The sequence below is a fragment of the Dermacentor albipictus genome, chromosome 2, assembly GCF_038994185.2.
Source record: "Dermacentor albipictus isolate Rhodes 1998 colony chromosome 2, USDA_Dalb.pri_finalv2, whole genome shotgun sequence".
In the NCBI taxonomy this organism is placed as follows: Eukaryota; Metazoa; Arthropoda; class Arachnida; order Ixodida; family Ixodidae; genus Dermacentor; species Dermacentor albipictus.
Window position 1 is genome coordinate 10875861 of NC_091822.1, and position 17009 is coordinate 10892869.

Here is a 17009-nt window from a genome sequence, read left to right on the forward strand (position 1 = left end):
AGAGCTTGCGAGTCAAGTGTGAAGGCGTAACGAGAGTTATCAGGAGCTGACATGCTTCATAAATGTTTACATGCATAAAAAGGCGTCCTTACCGCTGCAGTCCACTCTAATCAATTCAACCCTTGCGGGACCACAAGATTTGCTCCAATTATCAAAAAGGTCAAATTAACCGTGGCACAATAAATTAAAATCTCTTTTATAGCTTGGATTAATCTGTAATCGCATTTTGTTTCTTGCTTTTAAAGCACAGCCCAACCATTATGAGGCAAAGAGTGCCGATATTGTCACGTGGTGGCGACGTTGAAGAACACAGTAGCAATACTGTAAAAGACAAAACTAACTTTTATTGGCCAAACCTGTGCCCACAAAAACAGGCTACACTTATAGCACAACGATAGCGTCGGCTTTTATAGATCAGTCGTTGAATGTTCCAGAGTAACCGCTAGGACCCGCGTGTCTTCCACAAAGTTCTACACAATTCGTGTCGCGCATACATGCAATCAGATTACACAAGTTGCGGTGAAAGACAGCGGACGGAACAATCGATAACATTCCAGAAACTTCTTTTACATGCAGGCGTGTCCTGCGCTGTGCGACAACATTTCTTAGGCAATGAGAAGTGGTCGCCTGATAAAGATAAAGAAGTACACGTGTCATTAGCCCCCTGTTAAAAAGCATCGTCTCGATGCTAGAAATATGAGAGGGCAAAACACAAAAGGACACTTATTAAACAAAAGTAAAAAAAAACGAAAAGAAACAAAGTCCAAAGGTCAGTTACGCGAAGTCCCAAAGTTCATTAACGCTGGTAGTACGGCTTGAGTCGCACAACGTGGACTATTTCAGGTTGTGAGCGGCGCCGCTGTGATAGCGAAATGCCGTCTGGCACGACCTGATAGACCAGTGCGCCAATATGTCGGATGATCTTGTACGGTTTGAAATAGCGACGCAAGAGCTTCTCGCTCAGTCCTCGTCGGCATATAGGGGTCCAAACCCAAACACGGTCACCGTGCTGGTACTCGACGAAGTTGGAGGTTGTAGTGTCGGCTGTCGGTACGCTGCTGGTTCTTGATCCGTAGGCGGGCGAGTTGTCGGGCTTCTTCGGTGCGCTGGAGATAGGTCGCAATGTCAAGATTCTCTTCGTCAATGACGGGTGGCAGCATGGCGTCCAGCGTCATTGTCGGGTTCCTGCCGTAAACCAACTTAAACGGCATAATCTGTGTTGTTTCTTGCACCACCGTGTTGTAAGCAAAGGTTACGTACGGCAGGACCGCGTCCCACGTCTTGTACTCGACGTCGACGTACATTGCTAGCATGTCGGCGATGATCTTGTTCAGGCGTTCCGTGAGACCATTCGTCTGCGGGTGGTAGGCAGTTGTCCTCCTGTGGCTTGTATGGCTGTACTGCAGAATGGCTTGGGTGAGCTCTGCTGTAAACGCTGTTTCTCTGTCGGTGATGAGGACTTCTGGGGCACCATGTCACAGCAGAATGTTCTCAACGAAAAATTTCGCCACTTCGGCTGCGCTGCCTTTCAGTAGAGCTTTAGTTCCAGCGAAGCGGGTGAGATAGTCCGTCGCCACAATGATCCACCTATTTCCGGATGTTGACGCCGGAAACAGTCCCAACAAATCCATCTTGATCTGCTGAAATGGTCGGCAAGGAGGGTTGATTGGCTTTAGTAATCCTGCTGGCCTAGTCGGTGGTGTCTTGCATTGCTGTAGGTCTCGGCATGTCTTGACGTAATGGGCGACGTCGGCGGTCAGACGTGGCCAGTAATACCTTTCCTGTATCCTCGACAGCGTTCGGGAGAATCCGAGGTGCCCAGCGGTTGGATCGTCATGTAGGGTGTACAGTATTTCTGGACGCAGCGCTGATGGAACAACAAAAAGGTAGGTGGCGCGGACGGGTGAGAAGTTCTTTTTTACGAGCAGGTTGTTTTGTATTATGAACGAAGACAATCTGCGCTTAAATGCCCTAGGTACTACGTCGGTGTTCCCTTCCAAATACTCGACGAGGACTTTTAGCTCGGGTCTGCTCGTTGCTGTTTAGTGAAGTCTTCTGCGCTTATTATTCCGAGGAAGGCATCGTCATCCTCGTCATCTTCTGGCGGGGGATCGATGGGGGCACGTGATAGGCAGTCAGCGTATAAGTGTTTTCGTCCGGACTTGTAGATTACCGTGACGTCATATTCTTGCAGTCTGAGGCTCAACCTCGCCAGCCGTCCTGAAGGGTCCTTTAAGTTAGCTAGCCAACACAACGCATGATGGTCGCTGACAACTTTGAATGGCCTGCCATATAGTTAAGGGCAAAATTTTGTGGTAGCCCAATTGATGGCGAGGCATTGCTTTTCAGTCATAGAATAATCGCCTTCCGCTTTTGGCAGCGACCAGCTAGCATAAGATATCACCTGTTCATGTCCGTCTTTCTTCTGGGCTAGGACGGCACCGAGGCCTAGGCTACTGGTGTCAGTGTGGATTTCGGTATCGGCGTCTTCGTCGAAATGTGCAGATACCGGCGGTGACTGCATGCGTCGTTTTAGTTCTTTAAATGCGTCACCTGCAGCGTTTGCCACTTGAACTCGACATCAGATTTGGTTAGATGCGTTATTGGCCATGTGTGAAAAGTCCTTGACAAAGCGCCTGTTGTAGGCACACATGCCAAGGAATCTACGCACTGCCTTCTCGTCGATGGGCTGCGGGAACTTTGCGATGGCAGCTGTTTTCTGCTGGTCGGGGCATACTCCTGACTTGCTGATGACGTGGCCTAGGAACAGAAGCTCATCGTAAGCGAAGCGGCACTTTGCTGGCTTCAGAGTGAGCCCTGATGATTTGATGGCCTCTAGTACAGTCGTAAGCCACCTAAGGCGATCGTCGAAAGTCCCGGCAAAGATGACGACGTCATCCAAGTAAACAAGACAGGTCTGCCATTTCAATCCTGCTAACACCATGACACGCTGGAACGTTGCAGGCGCCGAGCAAAGTCCGAATGGCATGACCTTGAACTCGTAGAGGCCGTCTGGCGTGATGAAAGCCGTCTTTTCGCGATCTCTCTCGTCGACTTCTATTTGCCAGTAGTCAGACTTAAGGTTCATTGACGAAAAGTATTTAGCGTTGCAGAGCTGATCCAATGCGTCGTCTATCCGTGGAAGGGGGTATACGTCTTTCTTCGTGATCTTGTTCAGTCGTCGATAATCAATGCAGAAACGTAGGGTTCCATCCTTTTTCATCACCAGGACAACAGGAGATGTCCACGGGCTTTTTGACAGCTGGATGATGTCGTCGCAGAGCATTTCGGCGACATGTTGCCTAATAGCTTCACGTTCTCGCGTAGAAACTCGGTAAGGGCTCTGGCGGAGTGGTCGAACGTACTCCTCGGTGATTATGCGATGCTTGGCGACTGATGCTTGTCGAATCCTCGATGACGTCGAAAAGCAGCTTTTGTATCTTCGGAGCAGACTTCTGAGCTGCTGTTGCTTAATCATGGGGAGACTTGGATTAATGTCGTAGTCTTTTGGCAACCATGGTCGTCGGGGTAGATGCGGCGGAATCCGAGAGGACAAATGCATTACTGGTTTCCAGAATTTCCTCGATGTACGCGATCGCCGTGCCCTTGTTGATGTGCTTGAACACCTGGCTGAAGTTTGTCAGCAACACTTCAGTTTTCCCTCCATGCAGTCGAGCGATTCCTCTTTCGACGCAAATTTCACAGTCTGGCAGTAGACGTTGGTCGCCTTCGATGACGCCTTCTACGTCAGCGGGTGTTTCGGTGCCGACCGAAATAACAATGCTGGAGCGAGGCGGGATGCTCACTTGATCTTCGAGCACACTCAAGGCGCGGTGACTACAAGGGCTCTCCGGCGGTATCGCTTTATCTTCCGACAGCGTTATTGACTTTGACTTCAGGTCAATGATTGCGCCGTGTTGGTTCAGGAAGTCCATACCGAGAATGACGTCTCGTGAACACTGTTGGAGGATAACGAAGGTGGCAGGGTAAGTCCGGTCATGAATGGTAATTCGTGCCATGCAGATTCCAGTCGGCGTAATAAGGTGACCTCCAGTGGTACGAATGTGAGGTCCTTCCCATGCAGTCTTAACTTTGTTCAAATGGGCGGCGATGTGTCCACTCATGACGGAGTAATCGGCCCCTGTGTCAACTAAGGCGGTGACTGCGTGGCCATCGAGAAGCACATCAAGGTCGGTGGTTCTTTGTGTTGCGTTACAGTTAGGTCTTGGCGTCAGATCACGGCTGTGTCACGTTGACCTGTGGCTGGTATGGGACATCGTCAGGTCGTCTTTCGTCATCGTATTCTTTGCTTTCACACTTCGTCGGGATGGCACCGTGTCGTTATGTCGTCGAGGTAGTTTCTTCGGCGTCTTGGTCAGTGGCGGAGGATCTTTGTCAGTTCGACGGACAGCAACCGCACCTCCATCGGTTGCTGCTTTTAGTTTTCCGGATATGGGCTCGCTGACCGGCCCCGGCTGGGCCAGTGTATGGACGGCACTGCGGCGACAGGTAGCAGCCTGGTGACGGCGAACGGGATGGTCTTCGAGAGTTGCACTGAGTGGTGGCTAGGTAATCGGCGATGTCACGTGGGTGCTGCCCAAGCTGTGGACACGGCGCGTTGACGGCGAACCCTCTCAGTCCCAAGTTGCGGTATGGGCATCAGCGGTACACATGGCCAGCTTCTCCGCAGTGATAGCAGAGCGGGTGGTGGTCGGGGGCTCGCCAAATGTCCATCTTCCTCGCGTAGGTGTGCTGGGTGACGGGTGGGTGTGCTGGCGGCGGCAGCGGACGACGAAATTGTGGCGTTACAGGGCCCTGGCGCGGTCGCGGAGGGGTGCCTTGATGGCGTGCGACAGTGGCGTAGGTCATCACTTCTGGCTGGGGCTGCAGTAATTGAGGTTGCACCTCAAGAGCCCCAAGCGATCGCTGAACCTCATCTTTCATGATGTCGGCGATCGAGGCCACTTGAGGCTGCGACAAAGGCAGGACCTTGCGCAGTTCTTCACGCACAGTGGCCCTGATGGTCTCTTGAAGGTCGACGGAACCCAGTCCTTGGATAGCGTACTGCAGCGTGAGCCCCTGGTGGTTATATTGCCGAGTGCTCATCTCCAGAGTTTTCTCGATCATCGATGCCTCTGCAGAAAACTCAGCTACGGTCTTCGGTGGGTTACGAATAAGTCCGGCGAAAAGTTCTTGCTTGACCACATCAGGAAGCAGATTTTTTTCTCCTGCGATATTTCCGGGTCAGCATGCCGAAAAGACGTGCCATCTCCTCCGTGAAGATCACGATCGTCTTATTTGGCAGCTGCGCTCTGGTTTCTAGTAGAGCTTGGGCTCGCTCTTTTCGCACCACGCTTATGAATGTTTGCAAGAAGCCACTTCGGAACAGGTCCCACGTCATTAAGGTGGCTTCTCGATTCTCGAAGCACGTCCTGGGAGCGTCTTCCAATGCAAAGAAGACATGTCGCAGTTTGTCGTCTCTGTTCCAGCTGTTAAATGCAGCGACCCTTTCATACGTTTCGAGCCAGGTTTCCGGGCCCTCAAATGTTGAACCTCAGAATGTTGGAGGCGCCCTGGGCTGCTGCAGCACGATAGGGGATGATGGGGCTGCCGTTGGAGTTGGCTTGGCCACAATCTTCTTGGTCTTCTCAGGTAGTAGAAGTCCGTGCTCTGGGGGCAGCTTTTGAAGACGGCGGCTTGCTTGATGGTCCGAGGCTACGTTGGTGTTCGCTTTGTGGTCCGGGCTGAGATCACGGCTTGTCGGGGGCATCCGGTACATGAACGAAAAGCACCTCCACCAGAGGTCACGTGGTGGTGACGTTGGAGAACGCAGTAGCAATACTGTGAAAGACAAAACTAACTTTTATTGGGCGAACCTGTGCCCACAAAAACAGGCTACACTTATAGCACAACGATAGCGGCGAACACGGTCAGCGATCGTCGAAAATCTGATCAGCGGGTCAAGTCGTCGAATGTTCCAGAGCAACTGCTGGGACCCGTGTGTGTTCCACAAAGTTCTACACTATTCGCGTCCCAAATACATGAAATCAGATTACACAAGTTGCGGTGAAAGACAGTGGACGGAACCATCGATAACATTCCAGAAACTTCTTTTACATGCAGGCGCATCCTGCGCTGTGCGATAACATTTCTTAGGCGGTGAGTAGTGGTCGCCCGATGAAGATAAAGAAGTACACGTGTCAATATGTTTCAGTATAGCAAAACATGAACCATGGGTGAACAAATGGTTCCATGGGTGGAAGGAATGTCAGCCACTAAAAGATAGAAATAAATTTAAGTAAAAGCTTTGCACCCAGGGAACCAGTAGCATCATGCGCTGAATTTTTTGCATTTTCAGGCATTACTAAGTGCTGCACACATGAAGGGGCACCTGTGGGGGTTGAATGAACTGATGTGGCACATTTTCGAGTTGGTAGTAAACGAGTTTTCTTTCCATGGCAAGTTTTCTGCTGGGGCTTTCCGGTGCATCTGAATGAATCAAAAATTATGATGAACTGAAGTCGAATGAACTTGAATCAGCTGCACATATCACTGGCTTTTGTGTAAAATGTAGACAGTCGTACAATAAAGCGCAAACTACATCCTATTGTAGCGAATGTACACAGTAATATCTGACTCTGCATTGGTTGTGGGGCTGCATTGGGGTGGTCAAGCATTGTGTATCTTGTGAGAAAAGCCAGTAGGCAATGTATTGGAGACGTAATTACTTTAGACAATGCAATAAGTCATTATCAGGGCTCAGTTTGTCATGCCATGGGTTTGATGTTATGATCGGAAGTTCAAATTCTTCTATAAGTTTTTTTATTTTATTTATTTATTTATTTATTTATTATTATTATTATTATTATTTTACTATGGTGAGCTTGAAGTTCACCCCCTCCAGTGCAAAAATGCCGAGAGCGAGTGGCGCTGTACTAATCCAGATACAACCAAATTAGGAAAGCCCAGTAAGCTTCAACAAGGACACTCCCTTGCCAGAACAGGAATTGGCCTCCTTGTTGCAGTCAGTATTCGGCCACTACCTCCCAAATGACTCCTTCAGTAAACCCATGGCCCTTAGTCCCCAGCAGCTGCGGAGCACCTGACCAAGGCAGCGGTCAGACATGTAACGCAGCAGAGAGTGCTAAGAATCTCTGGGTCCAGACAGGCCACCAATGGAAACTGACCCTGTCGACCTTTAATTGCCGAACTCTCTCAAGTGAGGCTAGCTTAGCAGTACTCTTTAAGGAACTATCAAACATCGTTTGGGATATCATCGGCCTTAGTGAGATTACAAGAACTGGTGAGGCTTATACATTGCTGAATAACGGTCATGTCCTCTGCTATAGAGGTCTGCCAGATAAGCGATACGGTGTAGGATTTCTAATTCATAAGGATCTAGTGGGCAACATTGACGAATTCTACAGCATTAATGAGAGAGTAGCAATAGTAATCAAACTTAATAGGAGGTATAGATTAAAGATAGTGCAAGCCTATGCTCCAACATCCAGAAACGATGATGAGGAAGTAGATCAGTTTTATGGAGATGTTGAATTAGCGATGAGACAAGTGCAAACTCAGTATACTGTAGTAATGGGCGACTTCAACGCAAAAGTGGGGAAAAAGCAGGCTGGTGAACGAGCAGTTGGCAACTATGGCGTCGATTCTGGGAAAGCTAGAGAAGAGGTGCTGGTAGAATTCGCAGAAAGGAATAAACTTCGAATAATGGACACCTTTTTCAGGAAGCTTAGCTACCAAAAGTAGTCCTGGAAAAGCTCTAATGGTGAAACAAGAAATGATATTGACTTCATATTTTCTGCTGATCCCAGCATTGTGCAGGATGTAAGTAGGGTAAAGTGCAGTGATCATAGGTTAGTGAGGGCTAGGATTCACCTCAATTTGAAGAGAGAAAGAGTAAAATTGGTCAAGAAGAAACAGGTCAACCTAGAGGCAGTAAGGGTAAAAGCAGCCAAATTCAGTCTGGTACTTGCAAACAAGCATGCAGCATTAGAACAGAGAGATGAAGATGGCATAGATGTAATTAGTGAAACTGTGACTAGGCTGACTTCAGAGGCAGCAGTTGAAATGGGAGGCAATAGAGTCTTGGCAAACATAAATTGCTTAAATGGAATTGCCATTACACAAAGCTGTGCCCTTATGCTTGGTCGGCTTGCATTAAGGGAACGAAAAAAAAAGTTTGTTAAATGTAACCGCAAACATTACTGTAAATGTAAGTGAGCAGCCAATTTCAGAATCATTGCGACAGGCATCACTGGCCTTTCCTTTTCACATTTCTTCGTCGGTTCTCTACATTATTGCCAAGGTGGCTTTTGCTGGCTTTTGTTGGTCTCATGGTTAGTTTGACTCCACTGTGGTTGTGGCTTGCTGTGGTGTCTTTGCGTTGGCTATGCCTGTGGGCTGTGAGTTTGCTTAGCATTTCCTGTGGTAGCACAGAAATGGCCGCACAAAGAGCTCATCTTAATGATGAAGATCAAAGTGATCTTAGAGGGTGGTTGCTTTAGTAAAATGACTGTTTCCTGACTAACTGCCCATTTTTTGCCCTTGTAGTTATGTTTTGTGCTGCTGGCTTTAGTCAGTGGCTGCATGCAAGTAGAAACTTGCTTGTGAGAAGGGGGCTTCCTAATTGTGCATGCAGCTGCTGTAGACTGTGAAGTGCCTGGCCCCTTTCAGAGGAGCATCTTGCATGCCCTTGAGATCAATCTCTCAGTAAATGGAACTACTGATAAATGCAGTGTAATTCCCTGTTTCCTTCAGGTTTCGTTTAACGAGAGTCCGATGTATATTCAATACTTCCCAGCCCTGTTTGCATTACTCGCGCTGCTTACTGAATTTCATCAAAATTTTAAAGTTGTGGGGAACTTACAGCACCGAAGAACCGGCACTACACTGTTTGTTCTTTTTCTTCATGCCACGCAGTATCACTAGGGCTCTCCACTCTGGCACACTTAACACTGCATCCACACAAGATTGTCTTTTCACCAGAAAAAAGTTTCAAGTGTAATATATTGAAAGCTTGTTTTAAGTGTGCTAGGATGCAGGTACAGTCATGGGTGTTGTGATTGCATTTCATTCAGGCCGCCAGGATAATGTTCGATTACACGAAGGTGTATTGCTAGTAATTGATCTGTTGGGAATACAGCCCCGGTGATCTGCATTGAGCTTGTTGAGGTTCAGGTTGTTTATTGTCCTTATGTTGTGAAAGTGCAAGGGACAAAATTAAATGCAGAAAGAGGTCCTGAAGTGAAGCCACTGTAGTGGGGCCTCTCATACTTTGCGTTTTAAACCAACTGAAACTTGTGAGCAGGTGAATGCAAGTGACGAGAACTAAAACAGCAGTAAAAACAACTCTAAATTCAGTTTCATAATACAATACGAGGGAATGCTGTACTCGTACATTACAAAACAATTTATCGTGTTTACATAAATAAATATACCAGGATAAACAATAAATACAGCAATTTATCACATGATTTAGTAATTGAGCATTCTAATCATTTGAGAAGAATAAAATAAAACAATTGAACATTGTAAGCTACAACAGCAACTGGCAATAAATAATCAATCATTTGACACTGAAGAAATAAAGGACATAAAACTACATTAAATGATGATAAACATGGCATAGTTTGTACATCAGAGGGTATTCCAAGTTTCAATGCCTAAAAAAGCAACAGTGTGAATGTTATTTGTTCTTACCTTAGTTAAAAAAAATTGTGTTTTGGTGCAAATCTTGTCATGTTAGTATTTAGTTACTCTTTATGAATAATCTGAAGTAGGTTGCGATCAGTAACAATTCGATAAATGAGATTATTGGGAAGTTAACCCTCTGAGGGTCGATTTTTTTCGCCATATGTGACCGTCCAGGGTCGATCGTTTTTATTGCAGATTCCAATTCCTTTTCGGGACTTATTTCGAAAAAAAAATTTGCTGTAATTTTTCTAGGGTGACCATAAAGTGAGAAAAAAATATCTTGAGTTGGTATATATGTACTCTTTATTCATGAATAACAACAATAAAAAAGAAAATAAACTTATAAGAATTAAAAATTTGATGCATCGTTATACACATAGTTCAAGCCTTTAAAAATGCACACACGAGAATACTTCGCAAGACTCGAATAGTCCTGCTCTTGCACTAATATGTACATCCAGAGCGTAATAGAACTGCATAGGTGCGCACTCAAGAAAACTGTGTGGTTGTGTGCCCGTAAAAAAAGCAAGACGTGTGAAAATTTCTGCTAATCTTCATTTTATCGCCAACCAGAGGCAATTAGTTTTCGCGAGTGTCAAAAAAAAAAAGCAACAGAAACGCTTGCGCGGCGGCATCCTTCCTATGCGCATCCCTGTGAGCACTAAATGAGCGAGAGGCAGGTGGTCACCCTTTGAGCGATTAGTAACGAGATAGCCGTCAGTCTTGAAAGCGCAAGAAGCTGAAACCGCCTGCGTAACAAAACCCAAGCCGCTGCCCACCCACGTGTGCTCCAATGTGCGAGCGGCAGTATCTAGACGCTCGGGAGCAAACTAGCTCTAAAACAAACCATGTAACGAAAACCAAGAGAGGGAGGCGCATGAGAAAAGTTCCCTGTATTTCCACATAGTGGCAGCTCATGACAGAAAAGAAAAAGTTAGGCAATTGGCCTGTTTTTTAAATGTACAGGTGGTGCCGTATATTTACGTCATTGACCCTTAAAGGGTTAATTAGATCCTCTATAGGTCATATATTAAGCTGTTGATACAGTTGTTGTAAGGAGGCACTCACGTGGGCTCCAAGCATATAGTGTGATTAATGTGTGCAGGTGGAAAAATTTTCTTACTCGAAGGAGGATTCTAATACCATATGAAATACTTATTCTGTGATAGTAAGGTACGTAAATTAACTTTGGTTAAGCTGTCAAACTTAATGATGAAGTTTGACAGCTTAATCAACTTGACGGCTTAATCAAGCAAATGTCCAGAGTCCTGACTTTACCTATATGGGACAGCCAAATGTACGTCTTTTTATTTTCTGCTGAATAACAATGGATAAACCTGAATTCCTTGTTATAGTGGCTGACAGCTTGGTTGCAGATTCTTCTTGGGTGTCTCCTGTTGCATTAAAGGCGGTTTCTAGTTCTTTCGTACGCCCTAACTGTTCACAGTATTGTATTGTATACAGTATGCGTATTGGTGGCCGTGTAAGCCAGGCTACTACTGCACCTTTCGTGTAGTGAAATGTGGCATGATAGGGCAAAAAAAAAATGTGCAGCATTGTCTGCCCATTCCAACTTCGTCTACTCGAGAGTTGGCAACGCTAGTTCAAAATGCATACAGCCACAGGTGGTGGCCCTTGACTCCCTCCGCAGCTGGTGGGCGACCTGCTGGTGCGTCTGCGCCGAGAGCAGGTGGGCCGGGAGGCGCCCCTGGTGCCCCAGGTGGACACCCTGCTGCTGCTGGACCGACAGGTGGACCTGCTGACACCCCTGGCCACCCAGCTTACCTACCAGGGCCTGTTGGATGAGCTGTTTGGGGTGCAGCACAACCTGGTGCGCCTGCCCGAGGCTTCTTCTTCGGAGGGGGCAGGTAGCCGCCAGCAGCTGTGCCTCAACTCGGCCGAGGAGCTGTTTGCCGAGCTGCGTGACCGCAACTTCAATGCCGTTGGACCCCTGCTCAGCCGGGAGGCCAAGAGCCTGACGTCCCAGTATGAGGTTTGTTCACATCCCCTGGCATTGCCCTTTGTAGAATGGGGTAAAAAGACAGGGACACAGAAAGGAGACAGGCTCTGTCTGCTGGTTTGCTTGCTTACTATCTGCATCTAAATATTGTGGGATTCACAGTACCAGGTTGGTCTTTACAAGGGGGCAGAGCGGGAGGACTGTACCATTGATAGCAGTGCCCAGTGTCGATCCTCTTTCCATGAGGCGCATTTAGCTGGAAGCCTTTTGGCCTGCGCCACTAAGATGGAATCTGCTTGGCCACTGTAGATGTGCACGGGCATAGCACATGCAGCCATGTTCAGGAATGAGAGCAAGTGCTTCACTCTGTCTTTCTGGTGACGCCATTGGCTCAGTGAATTTTTGCTCTTCCCCCAAAGCAGTCACTTTCTGTACCCCCCTCCCCCCAAACTATGTTCAACACAGTGCTTTAGGTATTGATGAGGCCTGAGTTATAACATTACCAAGTGAATTAGAACTAATTAGAATGTCTTGAGCAGCTAGTTGGTTCATTCTAATCACTGATTGCTAAATGCGCAAAATTGAGAAACAGGACACCACACAACAAGAGACACATGGGAAGATCGAGCGCAGACAACCAGCTGCTTAATTGCAATGTTGGATCTCACAAAATACAGCATCACAAGGTAGCCCAAATACGAAGTCACATACAAATCGAAAGAAAGATAGATACTCTTTCCTGCATCCTCACAGAACTGCATTTGATTACCGTATTTACTCGAAATCTAATGTGCACTTTTTTCCAATGAAACAGGTCCGAAAATTGCATGCACGTTAGAATCGAGTACGACCCTAAATCCTAGTTACCATATCGCCATCGGTATTTCAATATGGTCACCTTGTACGCGTCTCGAACCAACGTTCTTAGACATGCTTCAGTTTCGCAGCTCTGCTTGGGAGGTGGCCGAAGTGATAGTCACGTGAGCTAGTGGCTACAGCTACTACAGACACATGTAGGCCCACAAGCGACTACAGAAACCTGTATGGGCAATATGATGAATAAAAATGCCTGTAACTTCAAATGCTCATGATTCCCGACCCCACAAGTCTCTTCCCAGAGATACGAGGTCGTTCAAAACCATCTTGGGATATTTACCGTTATTGAATACATACAGAATGTAACATTTACTTGTCATATGCTTAAGTGAATCCTGCTTGCGGCGATTTATTCTAGAACATCCCAGTCAGGCTTGAGAAACTGTCTGTGAATGCCTGCATTTGTGTGTGGTTTGTATTAGTTGACATGGCTTATCACATTTTTTATGATTGTGTGCATGCACTTGACAAAAAATAAAATAAAAAAGGAATGATAAGAAGACCCTTTACAGGGCATGCGCATGTGACCTGCCTGAAAATAAAGCAAAATCACTTTGAAGAAAGGTTGCTGAAGTAAAAAAATCTGTCACGATGTTTCTTGTCAATTTTGCTCGTAAAAAATAAAACGCTTGACCTATGAATGTTCACATGTCGAATCAGTTCTTGCCACTTAATGATGATCACATTGAATGCACACCTTTTTTTATATACGGGAGTGACAAGTAAAAATTGCATGCACAAATTAGGTTTATAATACGCGGAACAGATGGCGGGCAGAGAAATTCACCGAGTACATTCAGTTTCCAGATCGAAGGAGTTTTGTTTGTCACTGAAAGTATGCAGGAAATTTCGCTGGACTTGTCTGAGTATGCATGAGTATACGCCCAAATTTCAAGTTGGCCCGTCCCCACTATAGGCTTCCCCATTCATTTTCTATGCAGTGCTATGTATCCTTATGGGTATGTATAAATCTGATCGTATGGGCTTTCTTCTTGATAACTTTTTTTTCTCAATTTTTCCTTATCACTTATAAAGCTGCCGATCATGTAAATTTGCACTACTATAATGATTAAATGTGTTAACTTTGCAAAGGCATAAGGCATTACACTTCTCGTGGGACAGACAGATTTTGCCTGAGTACTCGCCAAAGAATGCTTATGCATTCAAACAATGAGAGGCGGTTAGCTTACCAGGAGAGGAGCAGCATTTTGTGCACCTTACAATCTCTAGCTGTGCGCAACATATTCTTAATACTGCTGATTATATTAACAGGCACTCGTATTTATTAGACGTTCTGAATCACTGCCAGAAAAAAAAAAAAACCTGACTAGGCCAGTGCGGCGCTTCTAACTAAAGAAAGTTGGTTGGAAAGCAGAATTGTCACGCCTGATTGCTCATTTGCACAGTACAGGCTCAGCCTCGAGACACCAGCTAGACATGTATTTCGAGGTCGTTACAGGCCAAACTTTTTTTTTTTTTTTCGCTAACCTTGGCATAAAAATCTGAGCGAGCAGCTAAACTACATTCACTAATGAGCAAGCGGTACTGGTTAGGTAGAGCAAGCAGTGCATTGCAGCAATCATAGTAGATGAAGCACCGTGCGTGAAGAGAGACGCGACTGACACAGACATGACACTGTGAAGAAGAAGACGCGCCTCGCGGCACAGCCACATTGCCAACACGCGGCTCGTCTCGGCTCGCGCTGTTGATTGCTGGCGTCCGTTTGGACAGTGCTTCGGGCTGCCTCGCCGTTCCCGGTCGCTGTGCCTTCGCATTAGGCGCCGCCAATAAACCTTTTCTCAACACAGGTACACAGACACATTGAAGTCCCTGTTACTTAAGCACAGCAGGTTTGTCACAAAACTCAGAATGTGTATCTAAAGTACATTTACAGATGGACAAGCGACACAGGCCAGTTAGTGAAAATGACACATCGCAGCAGGAGCAGGCGACGCACGGCGTGTGATGAAAGACAAGACTGCAGAGCTGGTAGTTCCAGTGACATGCACTGGAACTACCAGTGGGCTTGTCCCACTGGTAGTTCCAGTGGGACAAGCGAGCTGGGAAACTGAAGTAGTCTAAGAACGTTGCTTCGAGCTGCCGTAGTTTCCTCCATGTGCTATAGTATGTGTGCTTCGGCAATACAGTCAAACCTCGATATATCAAACACGGATATATAGAATTATTGCGTATATCGAACACTTTCTATATCACGTGGAAAATCGCATGCATCTTTAATTTTTTATTTCGAACGGGGCCGGATGTAAAATGGATATATCGAACTCCGCCGCCCCGGACCAAGTGCGCTCTGTTGACAGGAGGCGAGCTTTCCTGCAACACTCTCGAAGATAGCGGCGGCGCGATGGGCGTTCCGGACTGCTTCGTACGACAGCTGCCCACATCGGTTGCACCGAGGGCGCCATTTGAACGTAGCGGCGTACACACACGGCGGCTTGGGGCCAGCACGGCCGCCTCGATCACGCGCGCACGGTGCACGGCGGGGGCAAGCCCCGCCGTGCGCGCGTGATTGAGGTGGCCGTGGAGCCAGTTGGAGCGCTTTGTCGGTGCTGAGCCACACAGCATGTGCATTGAGGACTTCGTTGGCGGTGACGACAGCACCGGAACAGTGGCGGAGTTTGCTCGAGCCGCCCATCGCCGCGAGCCGCACCGCACGCGTGCGGTCGCGCGAAATATTGCACGTATCAAACACTTGTGCACAAATTTCAGTTTACAATGTGTAAGGTATACACTGTGCACACAGTGTAAATCGTGATTTGTGCACAAGTGCTGGATACGTGCAATTTTTCGTGCGACCGCAAGCGTGCGGTGCTGCTTGCGGCAATGGGTGGCTCGAGCGTATATCGGCCCTAACAGACGTGAGATCGCGGCAGAAGTGACTGCTGAGCGGCCGAACGAAGACGCTGCCGAGGCTGATCCAGCAAGCGCTGATGTTGCCCCGCTCCCGACTGCAACTGAGGCTGTAGCTGCATTGGCCGTTGTACGCCGCTACTGCGGCGCAATAGAAGGCACTGGACCGTCTCTTCTGGACCGTTTGGACTATGTTGAGGACGCCGTGGTCAAGCACGCGGTTGCCAATATGAAGCAGGCTACGCTGCTTCAGTACTTTCAGCGAACGAAATAAATACTTTGTTTGAAGCTTCATGTGAGTATCTATTGCGCCACGATTGGTTCATTGATTGATTTGTGCTAGTTTTTGACACGTTTTCTACGTGATTTTATATGTCGAATTCTGGCTATATCGAACTATTTTGCGATCACCGCGCTGTTCGATATATCGAGGTTCGACTGTACTTCCTTTGGCTTAGGTTAGTTTACTGTCCGTCTTCCCGGTCTTCCAGTTTTCTGCGTTTGCTCCATCAGCATGGAAGTGCCGACTGCAAAGACATGCCGAGTTCGTCATGATGCTGCAATTAAAAGGGAAGCTATCAGGTGTGCGGAGACGGACAGAAATCGGGACGCATCACGGGCGTTCGGAGTTGCCGAAACTTGTGCACGGGACTAGCGCAAACAGGAGAGGCATTCTACAACGGCTGTTGCTACACACGGCGCAGCCACGCAGCCCCTATCTCGAAAGCGATCTGTGACAGAGACAAGAGTCTACACATCTAGGCGCACAGTGCTGTGTTCTCGTCGCTTAGTTCGTGTTGAAGCGAGAGGCCGCACGAAGGTCAATTCCCTCGCTTCTGCTACCGCACTTCCTCGCTCCAGCATTTTGACAGCAGAGTTTTCGCGGTCACTGAGTGAGATGTGTTCATGTTTGCTTTACTTGTGCACATGTGACACCATGCTTGTTAATTTAGTTAATCAGCGACTGTTTAAAAGTTTATACGGCCGATAAAACTACTGTCTTTACTTTTCGTTTAGCTGTCTACTAAGTTACTATCGTAATCGATGCTTCGCTTTTTCGGGCAAAACTGCGACTTTTTTTTATTTATTGCAACTTTAGTGCATTGGGAGTAAATCTTTTGTTTTTACAAATGAGAGAAAATATGAAAGAATGAGGTGTGCAGTACTGTAAAGGACTTTTCTTTTTTTTAGGTCACGGCAAATAGGTATGCAATAAGAGGCGCATTAGGATCAAGTAAATACGGCAATCAGAAAAGACATTTCTGCATTGAACAACGATACAGATGTGTCACTTACACAGGCGCTACCTCTTCTTTTGATAAGAAACACTTCCGAAATCTCTAGGGCACGTGCTTTCTTGCATCTTCCTAGTAGCTTCGTAAGATGAAATGGCGCCCCACAAGTGCAGCCAGTGCAATGCGCGGGCAAATTGACCATTTCATTATTTTTTATAGTCAGCTGATGCTCTCGCGCGTGACCGTTTTGCAGCATCCAGTCTGCCCGACGTAGAATTTTCTGCAAGTTAGTGGAGTCTGCGTAGTTTGTGCACTGAGGTGGGATACATTGAAAGGGTGAGCTGGGACTACTGCCTCAA

General features: G+C 47.1%; 1 protein-coding gene across 2 annotated transcripts in view; it reads left to right on the forward strand.

The window, feature by feature from the left end:
• car (vacuolar protein sorting-associated protein 33A) overlaps nucleotides 1–17009 on the forward strand; it is a 212888-nt gene that overhangs the window by 92539 nt on the left and 103340 nt on the right. For both annotated transcript variants that reach the window (XM_070533454.1, XM_070533453.1), the window contains one exon: nucleotides 11363–11704. In XM_070533454.1, the coding sequence (XP_070389555.1) occupies nucleotides 11363–11704 (342 nt within the window). The remainder of the gene's footprint in view (nucleotides 1–11362; nucleotides 11705–17009) is intronic.